Raw genomic sequence first — 22,040 nt, 5'->3', positions numbered from 1 at the left:
TTGGGACTTACTGTGTAGCCCAGGCTGGCTCTGGACTTGTAGGGTTCCTCCCATCTCAGCCTTAGCTTCCTTTGTACTGGGAATATATATATGAGCCATTACATCTGGGTTTTATCATGATTTTATAGAAATATTTCTAACAGATTTTTAGTTTACTTAAAATAATTACTAATGATAAATCCTTAGTACCCCTTTTTAGAGAACAAAGAAAGAAGAAAAGAGAAGACGGAAGGGAAGGAAGAACAGTTTAACATTTCAATATACTTGAACTGAGAAACAACTGTTTTTGCCTGTGGGGCTTTACTTTTTGAGTCAAGGGGTCCTCTCTATTGCTTAGGCTGGCCTGGCATTCACTGTGTAGCCTGCGTTAGCACTGAAAATACAGTGATTCTCCTGCTCCTGCCCCTCAAATACTGAGATTACAGTCATGAGCCACCATATTTGGTCTGAGGAAAGATTTTTTAAGGTACAAATAGATGGGTAGAGCACATGGTTTAAAACTAAAAACTCTTGTCAACAAAAACAGAAAAGGATGTATGTCTTCAATCTATGAAGTCTCAATTCAAAGCTACAGAAGTACAAGTAATACTCCAGTGGAAAAATGGTCAAGTCATGGACATTACACTCATAAACTCAAAATTACCTGTGGTTTCCTGTACAAGATTGAACCTGCCAACATTCCATCATGGATAGGATAGGGGCTCATGAGACCCCATTTCTCTCGGAGGATTATTGGCAGTTAATGGGTGTGGGAGAGGGAGAGACATGTTCTTCATTGGTGTAGCCACTGGTAAATTTTCTATATGCCAGTAAATAAGCCTAACTTAACTTGGTGCATCAGCACGTACACGCACATGCGCGCGCGCGCACACACACACACACACACACACACACACAGAGAGAGAGAGAGAGAGAGAGAGAGAGAGAGGGAAAGGGAAGGAGACATACATAGAAATAGAGAGTTAGTTGGGAAGAAGAGGAGAAGGAATGGGAGGGGGGATAAGAGAAGGTAATGGTGGGAGGTGAATGTGGTCTGTTGCAGTTACCTTCTCATTCCTGTGGAGGAAAGGATTTATTTTGGCTTACATACTCAAGGGGAAACTCCAAGGTAGCAGGGCAAAATGTGGCATAATCAGAGACCGGGTATCACCTCCTGGCCAATGTCAGGTGGACAACAGCTACAGAAGAATGTGCCAACACTGCAAATGCTGGCAAGGGGAAGCTGACTATATAACACCCATAACCATGCCCACAACTACACATGTTCAGCAAGACTCCAATTCCCAAATTGCCACCAGTTGGGATTTAAGCATTCAGAACACATGAGTTTATGGGGGACACTTAATTCAAACCACTTCATGGTCACAATATATGCATGTATGAAATTGTCAAAAAAAAGAAAATAGCCGGGCATGGTGGCACACGCCTTTAATCTCAGCATTCGGGACACAGAGGTAGGAGGATTGCCATGAGTTCGAGGCCACCATGAGACTCCATAGTGAATTCCAGGTCAGCCTGGGCTAGAGTGAGACTCTACCTCAAAAAATCAAAAAAAAAAAAAAAAAAAGATAAAAAAATAGAAAAAAAGAAAAATTATTCATAGTAGATGTCAGGGAAATTATTCTAATTAGTACATATTACATTTGTTATTTAATTTGTAAAAGAGTTAAAATATGTTACTCTTAGTGCATGATGATGTGAACATAATACATTATAGGCTCAAATAAATGCAACTTGGCAGAGATTATGGAGGATGGCTACCATACAGATGAAAAGCCTCAAAGTTGTTCAGCTCTCAGTAATCCATCACTGGAGGGATGGACAAAGATGTGTGTAATTGTATGTAGAAGAGTTCTCAGGGAGCATTGGGAAGACTATAAACAATTTTGAACAAACTGCTTAGATCAGAGAAATTTGGAAAAATTCTCATGTACTCTTATAATAAAATATTACAAAATAACTGTAAATTATTGTGAAAACTCAACACCTGATAATTAAACATGATTTTGAATAAAGTGAAAATTGAAGTTGCAAGTATGTTTATAGTATGTTTATTATTAAAAAGTTGTAGCTAGCCGGGCGTGGTGGTGCACGCCTTTAATCCCAGCACTCGGGAGGCAGAGGTAGGAGGATTGCCATAAGTTCGAGGCCACCCTGAGACTCCATAGTGAATTCCAGGTCAGCCTGGGCTAGAGTGAGACCCTACCTCGAAAAACCACACACAAAAAAAAGTCGTAGCTACATATTTGTATGAAATAAATATTAAAAATATATTGATTTATTTTTAAATAAAATCCTTTTTATCCAATTAATATGAATATAATTTCAGTAATCAAATGAAGTGATAAATTATTAATGCCCAGAAAACAAAGCTATATAAATGATCAATCAAAACAAAAAAGAGTATATGAGTATAATAGCCATGACTTGACCATTTTTTCACTGGAGTATTACCTGCATTTCTGTTGCTTTGAATTGAGTAAAGTCTTTATTTATATAAAAAACTATATAAAATATCAAAAAACTATATAAAATGTGACTATATTACAGCAAGCATGTAATCATCAATTCCTAACCATATTATATTCCAAATGAGTGCTAGTATAGCTGAAGATTGTACAATAGGAAATTGGAGGTGGGTATGTCAGTGAAGCTGAAGGAGAAATTTGTTGATTCTTATGGTCTCCACCACTAATTCTGTTTTAAAATCTATCCAGTGGGATATGTTATAGAATTCATCAGTCTAGCAAAGCAATCAGGTCACTTGCCAGTTCATTGTCCAGGAGACGTGCCTCCTGGTAACCTGTAGTCCAGTCACACAAATTTTATTATGCAACTGTCCTCAGCCTCACTTCACCTTGGGGTCCCTCTGCCTCTCTGCTTTTTCCAAATCTGTTTCTTGGGTATTCAGTCTTTTCCTTTCCTTTCCTTTTCCTTTTCTTTTCCCTTATTTTTTTCTAGGATATCAGGCTTTTCTAACCTGCTGATTGTGCTTTCTGTCTTTGCTGTGGGATGAAATACATATTGACAAATTATTTGAGCCCTTTAGTGGCTCCATTTTTTAAAATTTTATTTTCTATTCACAGATGAGGCACTAAAAAGCCACTCTGCAGCATTGTGTGGGAAGGCAAGGCTTGTGGCCCTCAAGGTGGACTATGTAATTGGACTTTTCTTTTTATGGTGTATGGGGAGGTCTCTTAATGTTGCTCAACAAAGCCTTCTGTTTTAGCTTGGGTCCACTAGTGGCCAGGATTCCTGTTACTGAAGCAGAGAGCTCTGTTTTTTATGTTTGGTGCTGGGGAAAGAATTGAGAGATTGTGCATGCTAGGTAGGCTTCTGTCACTGAGTTGTACTCTTATCTTAGCATCTGAGTTTTCTTTTCTTTTTTTTCTTTTTTTGACTTTTATGTAAAATTCTGTTTTCCTGTCCCTAACTATATGTTTGATGCTAACTCATTGGGGACTCAGTTGGTTCAGCCTCTATGAAGGGCAGATGGCACATTTTCTGCAGCAGGCAGAAGAGACGATAAGCATGTAGATGTTATCTCTTTCCACAACTATTTTGTCATCACAAATAGAAACTTTAAAAATTTAAATAACCACACATTCCCTTCTTAGTCCCTGGTAATTTCTGTTCTACTTTCTATCTCTATGGATTTACCTGTTCTAGGTAAATTGGGGATAATATACTATCTCTCTTCTTGTGTTTGGCTTGTTTTACTTAATATAATGCATTCAAAGTTGATCTTGTAGCATGAGTCAGAATTTGTTTCTTTTCTATGGTTGAGTAATAATCTATGGTGTTGCCTCTTTTTATTTTTTCATGTGCTAGTGGTTGACTCCAGGACCTTGTATGTGGCTGCGCATTCACTTTACCACTGACCCCAGCCTCAGCTATTACACTGTCTTTAGAGTCAATTGTTGCTTATAGGAATTATTATTAGGTATTATTCTTATCATTAGGTATTATTCTTATCATTGATTTCCTGTATATAATATAATATTTTCTCTCTGACTTTGAAGAGTGATTCTTGTGGTGTGTGTATTTATGTGTGTGTGGTTTTGTTTAGTGGTGCTGGAGATTAAAATGCTCTATCACTGAGCCATGCCCCTGCTTAAGAATACTTCCTATCTTTGGTTTTCACCATTTTAAACAAGGCATGCTTATGCATGATTTGCTTTGGGCTTAGCTTGCTGGATCTGTGAATTAGTGCTTTAATCAAACTTAGTAAGATGTATTCAGATAATTTCTTGGCCTTGTTTACCATCTGTTACTGGGACTATCATTACACCAGTGTGAACACAATGCCACCACTTGTAATTCATTCCATCATTTTCCTATCCACTTTTCTGTCTGTATTTTCTGTACAGTAAGGGTTCTCCAGCAAAATAGAACCAATAGAAAATAGATATAAAGGAATGGCTGATACAGTTACAGAGGCTGATGAGTCCTGAGATCTGAAAGGCCATTGAGCAAGCTAGAGGCATAGTGGAATGTCTGAATAGTGTCATTCTGCTGGCAGCGTGCTCAAGACCCAGGAAGAGCTAATGGTTTAGTTTGAAACTGAAAGCAGGACAAAGTAGTTGTTCCAGTTTAAAGTTAGCCAGGCAGGAGAAATTCTCCCTTACTCTTGTATTGATGTATCTTGTATTGGATCTCCACAGTATTTCCTGCCATCTGTAAGATTAAGTAGATTTTCTAACCAAAAGTGAGAGCATCTTAGATTAAAGGCTATACACATAGTTAAGTTATTTGAGAGACTTATTGATGTGTATGCCTACTGTAATTAGCCAATGAGCAGTGGAAGTTTTCTCTGGAGTCTCTTGGCTCTCTGGAATTTGACTTGGTTTCCAGTACCAGCTATGAGTTCTCCCCCACTGAGTGGGTCTCCTGTGTAATCCAAGAACAGTTGGTTACCTGCATAGGCTTTGTGCCACTATTGCACAGGGGTTTACTTCTTGCCAGGCTTATTGATTGTGTAGCTTGAAATATCTCCTGCTGATCCATGCTGCTGACAACCATTATCTCCCAGCAGCTCCAATAGCATTTTCCAGTGCTTTGAGGGCTAGCCAGGAGGGAACTAGTTTCCCTCTCAGTTCTAGTGTGGTCTCTCAATGTCTTGTGACTTGAGGCTGTGGTGTCTTTAGCAATAGAGTCTTAGCTTTTAGCTCTGGTAGGTAACCTAGTACTTTGGCAGTGGCCTGCATTACTTTGAGGACCTCATGTGTCTGCCTGACCATCAGTTCCTTTCTGGCCCTGGGAATTACAAGCCAGAGCCCATGGTTTTAGGGTTAAGCTTTCTCCACTTTTTATGGAATTTTACTGTTCAGGTTTCCTCTTATCATTATTAAGTGTTATATCTTCTTTTTCCTTCCTTCTTCTTCCTCTTCCTCCTTCTTCCTTCCTTCTTCCTCTTCCTCCCCCTCCTTCCTTCTTCTTTCTTTCTTTTTTATTTTTCCTTTCCTTTGTTTTTTTCCCCCAAGGTTGGGTCTCGCTCTAGCTCAGGCTGACCTGAAATTCACTACGTAGTTTTAGGGTGGCCTCAAACTCATGGCAATCCTCCTGCCTCTGCCTCCCAAGTGCTGGTATTAAAGGCGTGCGCCACCAGGCCTGGCTTTTCATATCTTCTAGAATGCTACCTAAACAGAATGTTTCTGTGATAATTATCCATTCATGTTGTCATTAATTTGTTTAATTCTACTCCTTAGACCAATCCATCTTAAGACCTTTCCATCCCCTATATTTTGTCTCTTCACTTGCCTGTCAAGTATTTCCTCCTTTCAGCTCTCCCTGCTTCCCCTCTCTCCATTCCTTATCAGGACTCCTGGTGCTTACTACAACTTAAAATCAACTCTGGCTGTTTCAAGTTAGGAATTGCATATGAGAGAGAACATGCTGCATTTATCTTTCTGAGCTTGTGTGACCTCACTTAGTGTTATTTTTCCCAAGTCTATCAAATTTTCTGTAAATTTTACTACTCTATTTGTCCTTACCACTAAATAAACGCCCATTGTGCATGTACATCTTCATTACACCACTTGATGATGGGCATCTTGGTTGATTCTAATTCCTAGCTCTTGTGAATAGAGCAACAACACATAGCAGGTGAGCAAGTGTCTCTACAGTGATGAATTTTCAGTTTTATCTTATTTATTTTTTATTTATTTATTTGAAAGCGACAGACAGAGAGAGGTAGAGAGAGAGAGAATGGGCGTGCCAGGGCTTCCAGCCACTGCAGACGAACTCCAGACGCATGTGCCCCCTTGTGCATCTGGCTAACGTGGGTCCTGGGGAATTGAGCCTCGAACCGGGGTCCTTAGGCTTCTCAGGCAAGTGCTTAACTGCTAAGCCATCTCTCCAGCCCCAGTGATGAATTTTCTAGGGAGCCTTTTTCTCTCTTACATTCAGAGACAAAGTTGAAACTTGTAACCTTCTTGTTTCCTAGTATGTGTTGGTTTGTTTTCCTTTTCAGTAGGTATAACAGTATTTGGAATTCCCTCCTTTTATTGTCTGGATCATCTCCAGTATGTTTTCTAGTGCTGCATTTTTCTCAAGGCTTACCTCTTATCTTTAAACACAGACATAAAGAAAACCATAGCTGTAGGTGACATGAATCAGCAGGTGCCCCTAGGTGGTGTCTACCTTCAGGAATCATTTGTTTTTCTTAATTCTTGTATTTGTTTTGTTTTCTTCTTATGTCATTAGTAAGTGTTGCAGTCAGTTTCGTATTCTGGTAGAAATCACCCAACCAAGGGCAGTTTGTTGGGAAACAGAAGTTTATTTTGGCTTACAGACTTGAGAGGAAGCTCCATGATGTCAGGGGAAAATGATGGCATGAGCAGAGGGTGGACATCACCCCGTAGACAAGATAAGGTGAACAATAGCAAAACAGGAGAGTATGCCAAACACTGGCAAGGGAAAACTGGCTATAAACCCATAAGCCTGCCTCCGACAATGCACTGCTCTCAGGAGTTATTAATTCCTATATCTCCATCAGCTGGGAACCTAGCATTCAGAATGCCTAAGTTTATGGGGGTCACTTGAATCAAACCACCAAATTCTATACCTGATCCCCATGAACTGATAACCATACATGATACAAAATGCAGTGCATTCACCCAACTTAAGTCCCCATAGTTTTCATCAATTTCAATGATGTTCAGACATCCCCGTAATTCAAGGTCTTTTAACTGTACCAGAATACCAACTCCCCCCACCCAACCCACAATGGCACAGAATAAACACACTGGAAAAGACGGGCATTGGGCATAGCAAAGAAATATCCAATTAGTACAATATTTAAAACAACCAGGACAATCAATCAAACTCTGTAGCTTCTAGTCCAACAAATCTGGTCATTGACTAGTCTCCAAGATTGATAATTCTAACCAGCAACAAGTCTGTGGAGTTCTAACTCTGCCCCTCCAGCTAGGCTACTCACAGTTCTGGAAAACTTCATCTGGGCCGGCAGCTCTCCTTGTTAGCCATTTCGTGTTCCCGGCATCTCCACTGCAATCCGCGGTTCATCCTCCTGGCTGCATCCAGTTTCCATGCAGCCAAGCCAGCAAACCTGCTACACACTGCCCATGGCCGTTTCCAAAGCACAAGACTGCCTTGCAAATTCAATGGCCCTCTTTCTTGCATTTTTATATTCCATAATACCAGCTGGAGTACCAATTTGTTAATCCAAGGGGGAATAAAGCAGATTTTGAAAAACAGGACATTCCTTGAGCACTCAGGCCCCTTCAAGAGTCTACATTTTTCCTGTTGCCCCAGAGCACATCAGCTGGCCCAATCTCAAAGGTTGTAATCTCTTAAATAATTGCAACTAAATGGGCAGAAGTTTCAGCCCAAACCATTTCATTTCTGTGCCATATCCTTTTCTCACACCAGTCTGTTTCTACACAAAGCAACCCTGTGTAAGTTCTCAGGACACAGGCATAACAGTAAGCCACTTGCACAATCTGCTTCTATCCCAGTGTAGGCAAAGCTCTTCCTCATCCTCAGAAGCCAGATCTCATAGTTCATAGTTCTTACTGCATACAGATCTTTCAGCTCTGACCAGAATAGTCCATCAAACTGTACTTACAGCACTGTAAGTTGTCTCTTAGGCCAGGGTTTCAAATCCTTCTACATTCCTCTTGTAAATCAGCTCCAAAAGGCCAAAGCCACACAGTCAGATGTCTAGCAGTAATCCCATGCCTTGGCACCACTTTACTGTTGCAGTCAGGTTTGCATTGCTGGTAAAAGTCACCAACCAAGAGCAGTTTGTGGGGAAAAAGAGGCTTACAGACTTGAGGGGAAGTTCCACGATGGTAGAGGAAAACAATGTCATGAGCAGAAAGTGGACATCACCCCCTGGCCAACATTAGGTGAACCATAACAACAGGAGAGTGTGTGCCAAACACTGGTAAGGAGAAACTGGCTACAATACCTATAAGCCCGCCGCCAACAATACACTGCCTCCAGGAAGTGTTAATTACTAAATCTCCATCAGTTGGGAACCTAATATTCATCACACCTAAGTTTATGGGGGTCACCTGAATCAAAGAACCACTGTTAGACTTTTTAAAATCCTTAGTTCAGAATACTTAAGGATTTGGGGGGGGGGGGCAGTGGGGGGGGAGGCCATTCACGTTATCTTATTTGCTTCATTGACTTAATTCTCAAGTGTTATTTAAAATTTTTCTTTTATAGGATTCAGTTTAGCTGCATTTAAAAGAAACAAGAGGAAACTAGAGCTTGCAGAAAGGGTGGAAACAGATTTCATCCAACTAAAGAAAAGAAGACAATCAAGTGAAAAGGTCAGGAGTTGTTTGGAATACTAATGTATAGTAATATTGCTAAACCTATCTTCAGATATATGAGCTTTAGAACAGGTAGAAACATAATACATGCTAGATATGCATTTTAAAAGTAAAGTGGTAACAACAAACAAATGAAATTAATTTTAAAATTGAAAAAAGTGATGTTATATAATAGTATTTTTAAGTCAATGAATCCAAACTATTGTTTTTAAGTATAACTGGTAGAATAATTAATAATGAGCTCTTTTGTAGTTTTTGGTATTAAGTTTTCAAAACCAATTTTATTTCATATATCTAAATTAAGACACTAGATTTTCATTAGAAATATTTGATCTGAAATTTAATTTCTTGAAAAAGTAACTTTACACATCAGGTTATACCAAGCACACCTAAAATTTTCTAATAATTGAATATATTTTGAAATTAAACTGAGTCAACATTTTTTTTTTTTTTTTTTTTCGAGGTAGGGTCTCACTCTGGCTCAGGCTGAGTCAACATTTAATAAGAAATTTAGTTTCTGATTTGCCCTTGCTTCATAGTACTTGTTCAGTAGCTATAGTTGGCACATGGCTGCTGTGTCAGTCCTGGTAGTTATAGGCAGTGGTTGTTAATATGACTGTTAAAAGAACATTACTGTCAGCAAAAGACATGTAAGAAAGCAGTGGTGAACAAAATGAAATTCATGTTCTGGTGAGACTTTATATTCTAGTGGACAGAAACATAAACATTTGCATATAATTAAGATTTTTTAAACTATTTAGTAACCTATGAAGGAAAAAAAGGACAAGATAATGTGGTATTGTAACTTGGCTTTGAATCTGAACACTGATTCCCTTGATTAGTGTGATCAACAGTGATCCCTGTCAGAGGATAGCAACAGTGGGGGGCATGCAGAACTTAAACTGAGTTCTGTGATGAATCAGTAGGCATATGCAAAGGCCATGGTGAGAGCTTAGTGTTTTGGGGGAATGGTGAGGAGAATCAGTGTGCTTGAAACAGAATGCTCAGAGGAAGACAGTGTATATTGAAGCTGACAGAGGCAGATATGGGCTAGATCTTGGGATGGAAAAGGTCATGGAAAGGAGTTTCCGTTTTTGTTCAGTAATAATGGATAACCTTTGGAGAGTTCAAAATGGAGAAGCAGTGCTTTCTCATTCATGTTCTACGTATTTCTCTGTGGCTATCAAGGGGTAGGCAGGAACAGAAGTTGTGGGACTACTTAGGAAGTTATTACTCTTTGTGGTGATAGTCTCTTTTGCTATGGGTGATAATGATGAAGATGGAGAGAAGTGAAAAGACAAAATACATTTTGTGGGTTACTAGGAGGATAGAAATTATTGATGATATATGGGTAAGGATGAGAGGGGAGTTAAAGGTTTTATCTTGAATATATGGGTATTGCTATTTACTAAAATGAAGAGGCCTGAGAAAGTATGGCATAGTGATAGGGGAAGTATAAGTCAAGAACTTAATTCAGTGTTCTTTAGTGGGGTCAGGTTAGCTTGTGCTCTCTATTTTCACCACGCTGGGTATTACCTGATGCTAATGACATCCTAAACGCCCAAAGCTAATGAGCTACCTTTTAGTGTGCTATGCTCCTGGGTTCCTTGAAGTTGAAATATATAACACCAATGTCCTCAGTATGCTTACTGCTTCTGATGAATATAATAACATCCTCTGTTATGGCTTACATTAAATCAATGAATAGTGAGATTAAAAACAGTTGTATACTTCAAAACTAAAAATTATCTGTATATTGTGACTGCTGATTTAAAAATCACCTGAAAAGACAATTGGTTTATAAAAATTGCTGTAAAATAAACTATGGGTAAGCCAACAGGGGGAAAAAAAATTGACCAAAATAAATACCTAGACTGCACTCAGAATGGTTTGTTAGTGTCTTTATCTCCTTTTCTATTTTAGATTTTGTGAAACTTGAAGTCATAGAGCAATTAATTCATTGTTATACTTTATGCAAGAAAAACAATATGTTCCCTTATCTGTGGGTCCATATTCAGAGAAAAGGCTTTGGTTCTATGTGAAAAGATTGGACCAGGGATGAAGAGTAGGTACCATTGCCAGTTATTTCTGTAAACTGACTGTCAGTTCTATAAATTTAGTGAAAAATTTAACACCTGAATCCTCAGTTTCCACATTTTAAAATGAAAACGTGTGGTGATTTTTTCCATATTCCATGATAATTCTAGATCAACTTTTAGCATTTCATTCTCTGCTCTTTTGATGTTACCAGTGTCACTTCCTTTAGGCATCTTGTTTTGTTTAGTTATAACTGTGTTCCTTCATAAATTTTGGTTTCAAATTCCCCTGGCTGTCCTACACATTCGAATAGTGACTGTGTCGGATATTCTCATTTTCTATAATGCCACTTACCTTTCTTTTGAATGATAGAATTATCACTTTTCATTTCTTTCATTTTCATGCTTGCTATTCATTTTCTTCTTTTGAGGTTTTGTAAAATGTCGTGTTGATTTCTCACAGTGTTAGAGGTGACATAGCCACATCCATATGCTTTGCTGTCCATACAGTGAAACATCACTGACAAACTTTGAAGTGCCCTGTTATGTAATTGATCACTATCAGGATGTGTGCATGATGTTTGTAGCAGTTCTTGAGCTAAAGAGTTTGCAGTGAGTATATGGAGTGAATTCACTGTGGGGACTAAAATATGAACTATGTTGTTGGGTTAATGTTATTTTGAAACGAACTGTTATAATATATATATATATATATATATATATATATATATATATATATATATGTGTTAAGTGTGTGTGTGTGTGTCTCAAACAAAGATTGTGTTTCTGTAAAGGAACATAAGCTGGTTTTCCTGTGAAGTTTCCTTCCATCTGAGTTTTGCTATTCACAGTCTAACGGTGAAGTTTAATGTGTTTTGTGTCTTTTGTAATTTCTGCAAGTTGATATCATGACTACTCCTGACAGACTTGCCATAGACTGTCATTGCTGTTAGAATATTTAGCAATAAGTTTTTTTGGTATTTGTGACAAAATGATTGCTTGTTTAAAATTATGTTTTACTTTGTTCTGAGGCAAAAAGAAAAAAGGTAGTTTTGTCATTACTAATCTTTTTCATATTTGGAAGAGGAAACCTTTCTCTTGGAATGAAGTGGTTAGTTTACTCACTGACCAAGAGTTGTACTTGGTTTATGTCTCAAGAAAACTGAGTTATTGTATGACTTGCTGAAAGAGGAGACCCACACTTTGAAAACAGTGTGCATCATAGTTTAGATTGCATAAATATCAGTTTCAAACAGCTAGCTCTACACATGACTGGAAGGGATTCTTATTCTTAGAGTATTAAAAGAAGTTGGGGGTATTGTTTGATCTCAACAGTTTTGATGTTTCAAACCTCTTTCTTCTCTTCATTTTTTTTTTCGCAAGCATATTGCCTAAATAGTTTCCATCTTCTTTTTCTTTAATAACAGATTTTACAGTTGAATGTACATAGTTATTCTTTGCTTCCTTCCACTAGTTTTATGAAGTAATTTAAGTTTTCCATTAATTTCATTGGTTTCTAGGTAAGCCTATACTTACATAGGATAGTGAAATGGAATGAAAGTACAACAGACTTTTCCATTGTGTGACTATCTTTTAGTCTTCAATTTCTAATAAACAAGTTTGGAAAAATATGCAGTGCTTCTGGTGCTCTTATCCCATGTTGCATGTTCAAAACCACTCTAAAGAGATGCTACAACTTTTAATTTTGTGTTCTTTAGTCACCACATTGGGACATTAAATTGGCCACATGTTTCAGAAAGGAAATGTTGGGACTTGCTTTGTGCGCTTCATATAAATATATTCTATCCTTTTGAAGTATATTGTGGGTAACGTTTTCCCCTTTTATCCACCATCTTGAAATTATTATGAAAATGCTTAGCTGTATCATACTAAATCACTGCATATTTTGGGTGAGAGGTAGGTTAACATCAAAGAAAATAAATGAAAAAAAACAAGCGCAGATTGCTCCATTTGTACTTGTGTACATGTCTGCATTATTGTGTGCAGGAGAGAGGCATTATTCACTAGAAATTTACTTGTGTGCATATCTGTGTACAGGAAGGAAGTCAATATTATTCTCTAGAAATTTACTTTGATTGATCTGTGGTAGCATGTAAGTATATGAATAAACAAGTATAAAACTGACTTTTCTTTTATGTAAAGAGATGTACATTATATACCCCCCCCAAAAAATCCCAATGTTCTTCTAGTGAAGTGATTATCTACTATTAGGAACCATTTCTTTGAATTATAGGCAATATATTAAAAATTGCAATAACTTCATCTAAGGCTATCTTAATAATAGGTGAGCGTACAAATTTTTCATATTAATCAGAGGTATCCACAATTAAATCTACCACCACATGTTCTTATGTAGGTTTTGAGCCTGATGGTGAGGATCTCTTTTCATTATAATATAGTGATTCTTTTTATTATGGTGGTTCTTATGTGTCTTTAGTTGGTAGTCCTTTATGTCAGTCCATCTTTATCTAAACTCAGACTTTTAACCTTCCATGTCTAGACCAATGGAGCATTTTTTGTTCTCATTTCAGAAGAAGCTTCTACAATGTCAAATAAAAATTTAATAGCTGGGCTGGAGAGATGGCTTAGCGGTTAACCGCTTGCCTGTGAAGCCTAAGGACCCTGTTCGAGGCTCGGTTCCCCAGGTCTCACGTTAGCCAGATGCACAAGGGGGCGCATGCATCTGGAGTTTGCTTGCAGAGGCTGGAAGCCCTGGCGCGCCCATTCTCTCTCTCTCTCCCCCTCTATCTGTCTTTCTCTCTGTGTCTGTCGCTCTTAAATAAATAAATAAATAAATAAAAATTAAAAAGAAATTTAATAGCTATGTAGATTGGGTATCTAAAAAATATACCGTGAAGTTTGTTAAACCTTAAATATATATTGAACTTAAAATTATAGTCAGTATAAAATTGGTGCCAAAAGTCAGTGTTAACAAATAAATGTAAGTGCTGTTTTTATTTTGTAATGAAATCAGTAATCTTGAAATACTTGTTACAAGTTAATATTATATATTGGCCACCTTATAAATCCTTCTTCGTTTTTGGTATCAAGCATCTCTTAATTTTAGTTTCTAACAGAATCAGTAGAGGGCAGAAAAAAAAATTTCATTCTTATTGGAATAGTCCCAGCTAATCTTACATGTAATTAGAAATCAACCTATCTAGCTTCCTGATAGCAAATGCCTCCAGTGAGTGGAATCATGCTATCATATGGTATCAGCTGTGCTAATGATCTGATTTATTTTTGTTTAAAGTACAGTTTACCAATAGAATAAATAAACCAAGTTATTTTTAGCTTCATTCACTTGACAAATTGATTTTCATGATTTGATTCTTGGTTCATGGGTTTCTTTAACAGTAAGGTGCATTTCTTGGAGACAACAGAAAATTCGATTAGGTTTTTAATCCACTCAGCCAGTCTGAGTCTCCCTGTGGTGGTCATCTACATTTAAGGTAGTTATTGAGTGATATTTACTACTTTTTCTGTTATTATTGGATGTTTTACTGGTTGGCTGGACTATTGATTGTTCTTTTCTTTTCTCCTATTAGAATTAGGGATTCCTGACATACTATATTGGATTTGCTAGATTCCTTCCTAGTTCTTCTTCTTCAGCCTTTTCATGAATCTCCCCCCCCCCCCCCCCCCCCCCGTGTTCACAGGATTGTAACTGTCTTCCCCCATTCTTCTCCTCTTTCTATACTATTCCTTTAAAGATCGTCTGCAATACTGACCTGGCTGTCCTGAATTGCCTTAGTGTGTACTTGTCCTTTTTTGCCATCATTTTGAGACAGCTTTGCTGGGAGAGACAATTGTTGGTAGTGTTTTACTTTCAAGGCTTGAGATGTACTGTTTCATGCTTTCTTGGATTTTAGGGTTGAAGATGAGAAGTTTGATATTATGTGTTTGTTTTTGTAGGTAAGTAGGTAATTTTTCCTTGTATATTTTAATATTTCTTTTTTTTTTGCGTTGTTTTGTTTTGTTTTTGGAGGTAGGGTCTCACTCTGGCTCAGGCTGACCTGGAATTCACTCTGTAGTCTCAGGGTGGCCTCGAACTCTCGGCGATCCTCCTACCTCTGCCTCCCCAGTGCTGGGATTTTAATATTTCTTTACTTTGTGCTTTTGATGTGTGGACTGAACATGTCATGGAGTGGTTCTTTTCTGGTCATGTTTATCTGGACATCTAAATCCCTTTTGCATTTAAATTTAGGAAATTTTCTTCTATAATTCCATTGAATGTATCCTTTGTGCTTTTTAAATTGCTATTTAAAATTTTTAGTTCTTTCTTCTACTCCATGTATTCTTAGTCTGGTCTCTTTATAGTATCTAAGAGTTCTTAAATATTGTGGTGATACTCATTTACTTGTTTTCCTTATTAATGTTTGGTTGTAGCATTTCTTTTGTTCTCTATCTTTGATGCTGTGTTTTCTGCCGGAACATGTATATTAATCATGATTTCCACTGTGATTTCTAAATTTTTAAATGTTTTTCATTTCCAACATGTATTTTTGTTTTATTTTCTTTAAAACCTGAATTTCCTTAATTTTTCTATGCTAATAATTTTTACATTCATATTAATGACTTTCTCATCCATTTTGCTGATCTTTCTTCTATGTTTTTTGACTTTCCTTTCCTGGTCCTGGATTGTATTCATTTACTTTTTTGCATCCTCTTTGAAACCATTCATTATTTTTGAAAGAAAAAAAATTCAATCTTCAGGTGGCATTTTACTTATTTCAGAATCTTTGAGTGTAGTTGAAAATTTATGATTTATATTTGTGTATATATGTGATATGTGTATGAATGTTCCTATTTGTGTTGGTGCATGTGAACACAGGTGTCTGTGTGTGTGTGTTTGCTAGAAGAGAACCTTGGGTGTTATCCTCAGAAACATGTCTGCTTCTTTTTGAGGCAGGGTTTCTCATTGGCCTGGCTCTCATTAGTTGAGCTAGTTTGGCTCACCAGTCAGCTTCAGAGATCCTTCGTTTTGTGCTTTCTTAGCACTTGGATTACACGCGTGTGTTGTCATGTAGAATGATTTTATGTGGGTACTGGGGATTGAACTCTGGTCCTCATGTTTGTGAGGCAAGCACTGTGCTTTTATTAAGGTAACTCCCTAAGTTCTTTTGAGGCGTCATTTTGCCTTGCATTCTCATATTTCCTATGTTTCTGTGCATGCACGAATTGTTTTGGAGTGCACTCTTGAGTGCTCAACCTGCAGCATCACTCTGAGGAGATAACAAAATAATTGTAGAAACATTAAAACCTGGAAGATAAGTAAATATACTTAACATAATACACAACTAGAAAAACATCTCCAATGATTATAAACAAGAAAATGGGGAAACTAATGTACAATATACTATGAAATTAATAATTAATTAGGGTAATGTCGAGATAGTAAATGAATGAGATCCAGGTATGAGTCAGGAAAAGGAGAAAGTGGAAAACAGGTTATAAACAAAGTTAGATAAGGAAAAAGCAAATAAAGAGGAGCCTAGAGAACAATGATATGAAGTAGAAGTGAAATTAAAAAAATTTATAAAAGCTTAAAAAGCCAAAATGTTATAAATATTGAGAATGTTCAGAAACAAAAGTAAAAGGAGGTAGCTTGGTGCTTAAAGGCATTTGCAAAGCCTGTTGGCTCTAGTTCTATTCCTGGGCACTTCTGTGAAGTCAGGCACATAGTGGTGCATGTATTTGGTATTCCTTGTAGCAGCAAGAAACCCTACCATGTGCACGTGCACACCTTTACCTCCTACATAAATAAATAAATAAATATTAAAAACAACCAAAAGTTTATTCAGAAAGGGAATAAAAAACTAAGAATAGTTTTCGTTATACAGATAAAAGAAACAGAAAAGAAAAATATCCCCAAAACCAAACAAACACAAAAAACTGCAGAAAATATGTAAATAGAGGTTTTGGAAGATAGACTATATACCAACACTGCCTTCTATAAACTCCAGAGTATAAATTGGCTAATGTTAGATAATAATTTTTCAAATAGGTATGTAATAGCCCAAAACATCTCTAATTTAATTTCAATGTAAAATAGGCAAATAAGAAAAAAAAAATCCAATCTGTTCCTTAGGAATTGTTGGTTCTGGTGAGGTCCTTGTTCCCAGTTATTAAGAGTCTCCGAAGCCACACTTAAGACAACTTCACAAAATTAGCATCGTTCTTTTCAGTAACAGTAATTTCTTCAGTAATTTTATTTCATATTTATTTTAATTTAATAATATTATTTGTTTGTTTGCAAGAAGAGAGAGAATGAGTATAAGTGGGTGGGCCAGAGTTTTAAATTTTTTATTTATTTAAGAGAGAGAGAGAGAGGGAGGGAGGGAGGGAGAGGGGGAGAGAGAGAGGCAGAGTGAATGGGCATGCCAGGGCTTCTAGCCACTGCAAATGATCTCTAGATGCATGTGCCACCTTGTGCACCTTGGCTTCTGTGGGTAGTAGGGAATTGAACCGGGATTCTTAGGCTTCATAACAAGCACCTTAATCATCTCTCTAGGCCTAGGGCCAGGGCCTTTTGCTACTGCAAGTAAACTCCAGACTCATGTGCAACTTGTGTATCTAGCTTTATGTGCATACTGGGGAATCAAACCCAAACTGCTAGGCTTTGCAATCAGTTGCCTATAACCACTGAGCAATCTTTCCTGCCCTGTTTAGTAATTTTTACAAATCTTTTTTATTTTTTTGTAAATTTTTGTTTATTTTTATTTATTTTTTTTTGTGAGTGACAGACAGAGAGAGGCAGATAGATAGAAAATGGGCGCACCAGGGCCTCCAGCCACTGCAAATGAACTCCAGATGCACGTGCCCCTTTGTGCATCTGGCTTATGTGGGTCCTGGGGAATCAAGCCTCAAACTAAGGTCCTTCAGCTTCATAAGCAAGTGCTTAATCACTAAGCCATCTCTCCAGTCCCTGATTAGTAATTTTTATTATCTATTTTTTATTTATGAGAAAGAGAGAAGTGGCACATTAGGGCCTCTAACCAATGCAATTGAACTCCAGGTTTGTGTGCCACCTTGTACGCGGGTTCTGAAGAGTTGAACCTGGGTCTTGGCTTCACAGGCAAGCACCTTAACTGCTAAGTCATCTCTCCAGTCTTATGTATTTATTTATTTTTTGGTTTTTTGAGGTAGGGTCTCACTGTAGCCCAGACTAACCTGGAATTCACGATGGAGTCTCAGGGTGGCCTCAAACTCACGGAAATCCTCCTACCTCTGCCTCTTGAGTTCTGGGATTAAAGGTGTGCACCACCATGCCTTGCACCAGTTATATTTCTTTCTTTATTTATTTTTTTGTGGTAGCGTCTCACTGTAGTTCATGCTGACCTAGAATTCACTAAGTAGTCTCAGGGTGGCCTCGAACTCACAGCAATCCTCCTTCCTCTGCCTCCTGAGTGCTAGGATTAAAGGTGTGTGCCACCACATCTGACCAGCCCTATTTTAAAGAATATTTTATTATTTATTTATTAGAGAGAACGAGAGAGAATTGGCATGCCAGAGCCTTTAGCCACTGCAAACAAATTCCAGATGCATGTGCCATCACTTGCATCTGGCTCATGTGGGATCTGGGGAATTGAACGTGAGTCCTTAGGCTTTGCAGTCCAGTGCCTTAACTGCTAAGCCATCTTTCTGGCTCTCATTAGTAATTTTAAAGAGGGGGAAAAATAGTTGAAGAGACATATGTTGCACATGGCAGTAACAGAAAAAGAGACTCTGGGCCAACCCTGTCCTTGACACTTGACTTCACAAGCAGCAAGATGATATGTTTATATGACCCCTGCTGAGTAAGCATCTTTATGGTCCCAGGACTTCCATGAATCACCTCTTGGGAAAGTCAGAGCAAGTATCATGAGACTATGTACTGAAACCTAGCCAGCAGAATTCCGGTAGATGACAAAGAAGAAACTATTAATAAGACCTGTGCAGTATTCAGCAAGGTAGAAATCTATTCAGAGCCAAAGTCTGAATGGGAACATGGATAGAATCTCCAAGAAATGGGACAGCATTTGGAAGAACTGCCCAGGGATAAGGCCTGCATTGACAACCAGATTTGTGAGACTGTCCATATGTGTGGCTACAATTTGTGACCTGATTGCACAAAGTATTGTCCAGCATTGTGACAGACATCTGGGAACCAAGGGAGGAATGCTGGGAGATCCTACTCTTAGTAGAGTACTGGGGATCGAGCTTAGGTCCCTCCACTTCAGTCTAGTAGAGGAAAACAACAGTTGAGCCCTACTACAGTATAATCCTTTTTCTATATTTTAAAGCCTTCCACTGAAAGCGTAAGGACAAATTTAAAAAGAGAACACAGCCAGTGACCCCAGATGTACAAGTACCAGTGCAGAACAATAAGAAACATGAAAAACTATGGAAGCATAATTCCTCCAAGAATTATGACTCTCACTATAATGGCTTCCAGTGAGAGTGAATTGGATGAAATCCTAGAAAATGAATTCAAAAGTGTGATTGTAAGTTTGTTCAGAGGAATCAAAAAGAGGGCACTCTTGAATGAATTCCATGAGAGTACCAACACCTGAATGAAATAAAGAAAGTCAATGGAGATTATGAAAGCTGGAGTCAATAAAAATATAAAATTTCTGGAAAAGCCCCTAAAATATTAGAAATAATAAATAAACAAGTCAGTGGGTCCTTTGGACTGAAGTGAAACTTACACACATCCACAAGCTACAGGAATGAACACAACATGTTAGAATAGTAGGCAAACTAGGAATAGAAAAACTTTACACACTAAAAAAAAAATGAGCATGGAAGTAATTAATACACACCTTTAAGTAATCATTTGGAATATTAATGGAATTAATTCCCCAATCAAGCCACATAATAGCAGACTGGATTCAGAAAATGTGGGGGGCAAGATTATCTATTGTTTCTAAGAAACAATCTTACCATGTAAGACAGATACAGCCCTAGAGTGGAAGGCTAAACAAGGTATTCCAAGTAATTGGAATTGGGAAGCAAGCAGGATTGACTGTTCTTATATCTGACAAAATGAACTTCAAGCCAGAATTAGTCAAAAGTCACTTCATACAGATTAAGGGAATTAAGGAAATCCCATTAAAATGATATTATATTTTTAAACTTATCCACAATGAACACTTGTCCATTTTTATAAAACAAATATTACTAGATATAAAGATTTACTCCACCATAACAATGGTGACTTAAATACTGTCACCAGTTGACACATCATTCAACACGTAGAGAACTATTGAAATTAAATCACATTATAGATCAAATGGATCTAACAGATGTCTATAGGATATTTCATTCAAACACTTTAGACTATTCATTCTTCTCAGCAGCCTATGAAACTTTCTCTAAAATAGATTATCTGGCAAATATATGACAATTGAAATAATATATATCAACAAAATTCAGAAAATCATGCCTTAAAATATATATATATTACTTGGGTTGGTGAGATGACTCAGCAGTAAAGAGCACATGCTTGCAAAGCCTTATGTCCTGGGCTCAATTGGCACTCCCCAGTGCCAATGTGGAACCAGATACACCGAGTAGTTGATGTGTCTATAATTCCTTTGCAGTGGCACTAGGCTCTGGAACACACATTCTTATTGTTTCTCTCAACTGGTAGATGAAATGAAAAAGAATTCCACTAAATAGCACAGTGTAATAGAAATGGATGAATTTTATTTATTTATTTATTATTTTATTTAATTTTATTTTTTTTTGAGGTAGGGTCTCACTCCAGCCCAGGCTGACTTGGAATCCACTCTGTATTCTCAAGGTAGCCTCAAACTCACGGTGATCCTCCTACCTCTGCTTCCCGTGGATGAATTATACCAAAATTAAAACAGAATGAGATAAATACTGTAAACAGATCAATAACATACAATGTTATTAAAACACTAACAATAAAAAACCTTGTAACTAAGACAGATCCAGGACTGGATGGATTTATGGCTCAATTCTATCTGACCTTTAAGGAGGCATTAACACCAATGTTTCTCAAACTATTCCATGAAATATAAAACTAAGAAACACTACCAAACTCTTTTTAAAGAATCCAATATCAAAACCAGATAAAAAACAAAAAACTATAGCTCAACTCCCTGATGATAGAAATAAAAAAACTCAATAAACTACCTGCAAGATGAATTCAAGAGCACATCAAGATCATTCACCATGATCAAATAGGCTTCATTCCACAGATGCTAGGATGATTAAACATGCATAAATTAATAAATGTAATTTTTTAGATAAGTAGACTTAAAGAACAGAAATCATACAGTCATCTCAATAGCTTTAGAAAAGGTGTTTGATAAAATCTAACGTCCTCTCATAATTAAATCTTTGAAGAGATTGGAAATGGAACATACCTTAGCATAATAAAGGCTACATAAAATAAGCATATAGTCTACATAAATGGGGAAGAGTCCTTTTCACTATAATTAGGAGTAAGAGGAGAGTATCCACTTTCTCCACTTCTTTTTCAATAGTGTGGTTGAAACCTAAAGCTAAATCAGTATGATAGGATAAAGGGAAAAAAAGAGGGATACAGATAGGAAAGAAAGAAGTAAAAGTAATAGGAAACTATGATGTCCCACTATAAAATCTTAGATCTGATGAACACCTTCAGCAGTGTCACAGGATATAAAAGTAACATACAAACATCCTTACCTTTTGTTCTATGTCAATAATAAACATACTAAAAGAAACCATGGAATCAATTCCATTCAGAATTACTTTAAAAAAAAAACACCAAAAAACCAAAGTTTTAGAATAAGCCCTTCAAGTATGTGACTGATTTTTACAAAGAGAATTTAGAAATATTAAAGAAGTTGAAGAATACATTGGAAATACTTCCTATGCTTGTAGATTGGAATAATTAATATTGTGACAATTGCTATAGTACCAAATGCTACTTATGAATTCTGTGCCAGCCCAATCAAAATCCCAGTGCTATTCTTACTGATCGAAAAAAAAAATCTTAAAAGACTGTGGATGGCTAAAGCAATCCTCAACAAACAGAATGCTGTTGGAGGTATCACCATACCTCATTTCATGTTATAACACAAAGCATAGTAACGAAGACAACATGGTTCTAGCTTAGAAGTAGACATAGAGATTAATTGAACAGAGTAGAATACCCAGATATAAGCTTACGCAAATACCT

At 37.2% G+C, this 22,040-nt stretch overlaps 1 protein-coding gene across 11 annotated transcripts in view; it reads left to right on the top strand.

Moving 5' to 3' along the window:
• Window positions 1-22,040, top strand: part of Tasp1 (taspase 1) — a 314,575-nt gene that overhangs the window by 106,977 nt on the left and 185,558 nt on the right. For all 11 annotated transcript variants that reach the window (XM_045157512.1, XM_045157513.1, XM_045157519.1 and 8 more), the window contains one exon: window positions 8,698-8,804. In XM_045157512.1, coding sequence (XP_045013447.1) covers window positions 8,698-8,804 — 107 coding nt within the window. The remainder of the gene's footprint in view (window positions 1-8,697; window positions 8,805-22,040) is intronic.

This window comes from Jaculus jaculus, chromosome 8, assembly GCF_020740685.1.
Source record: "Jaculus jaculus isolate mJacJac1 chromosome 8, mJacJac1.mat.Y.cur, whole genome shotgun sequence".
Lineage (NCBI taxonomy): Eukaryota > Metazoa > Chordata > Mammalia > Rodentia > Dipodidae > Jaculus > Jaculus jaculus.
Note: the sequence above shows the minus strand (reverse complement) of the source record. Positions and strands in the feature narration are given on the sequence as shown.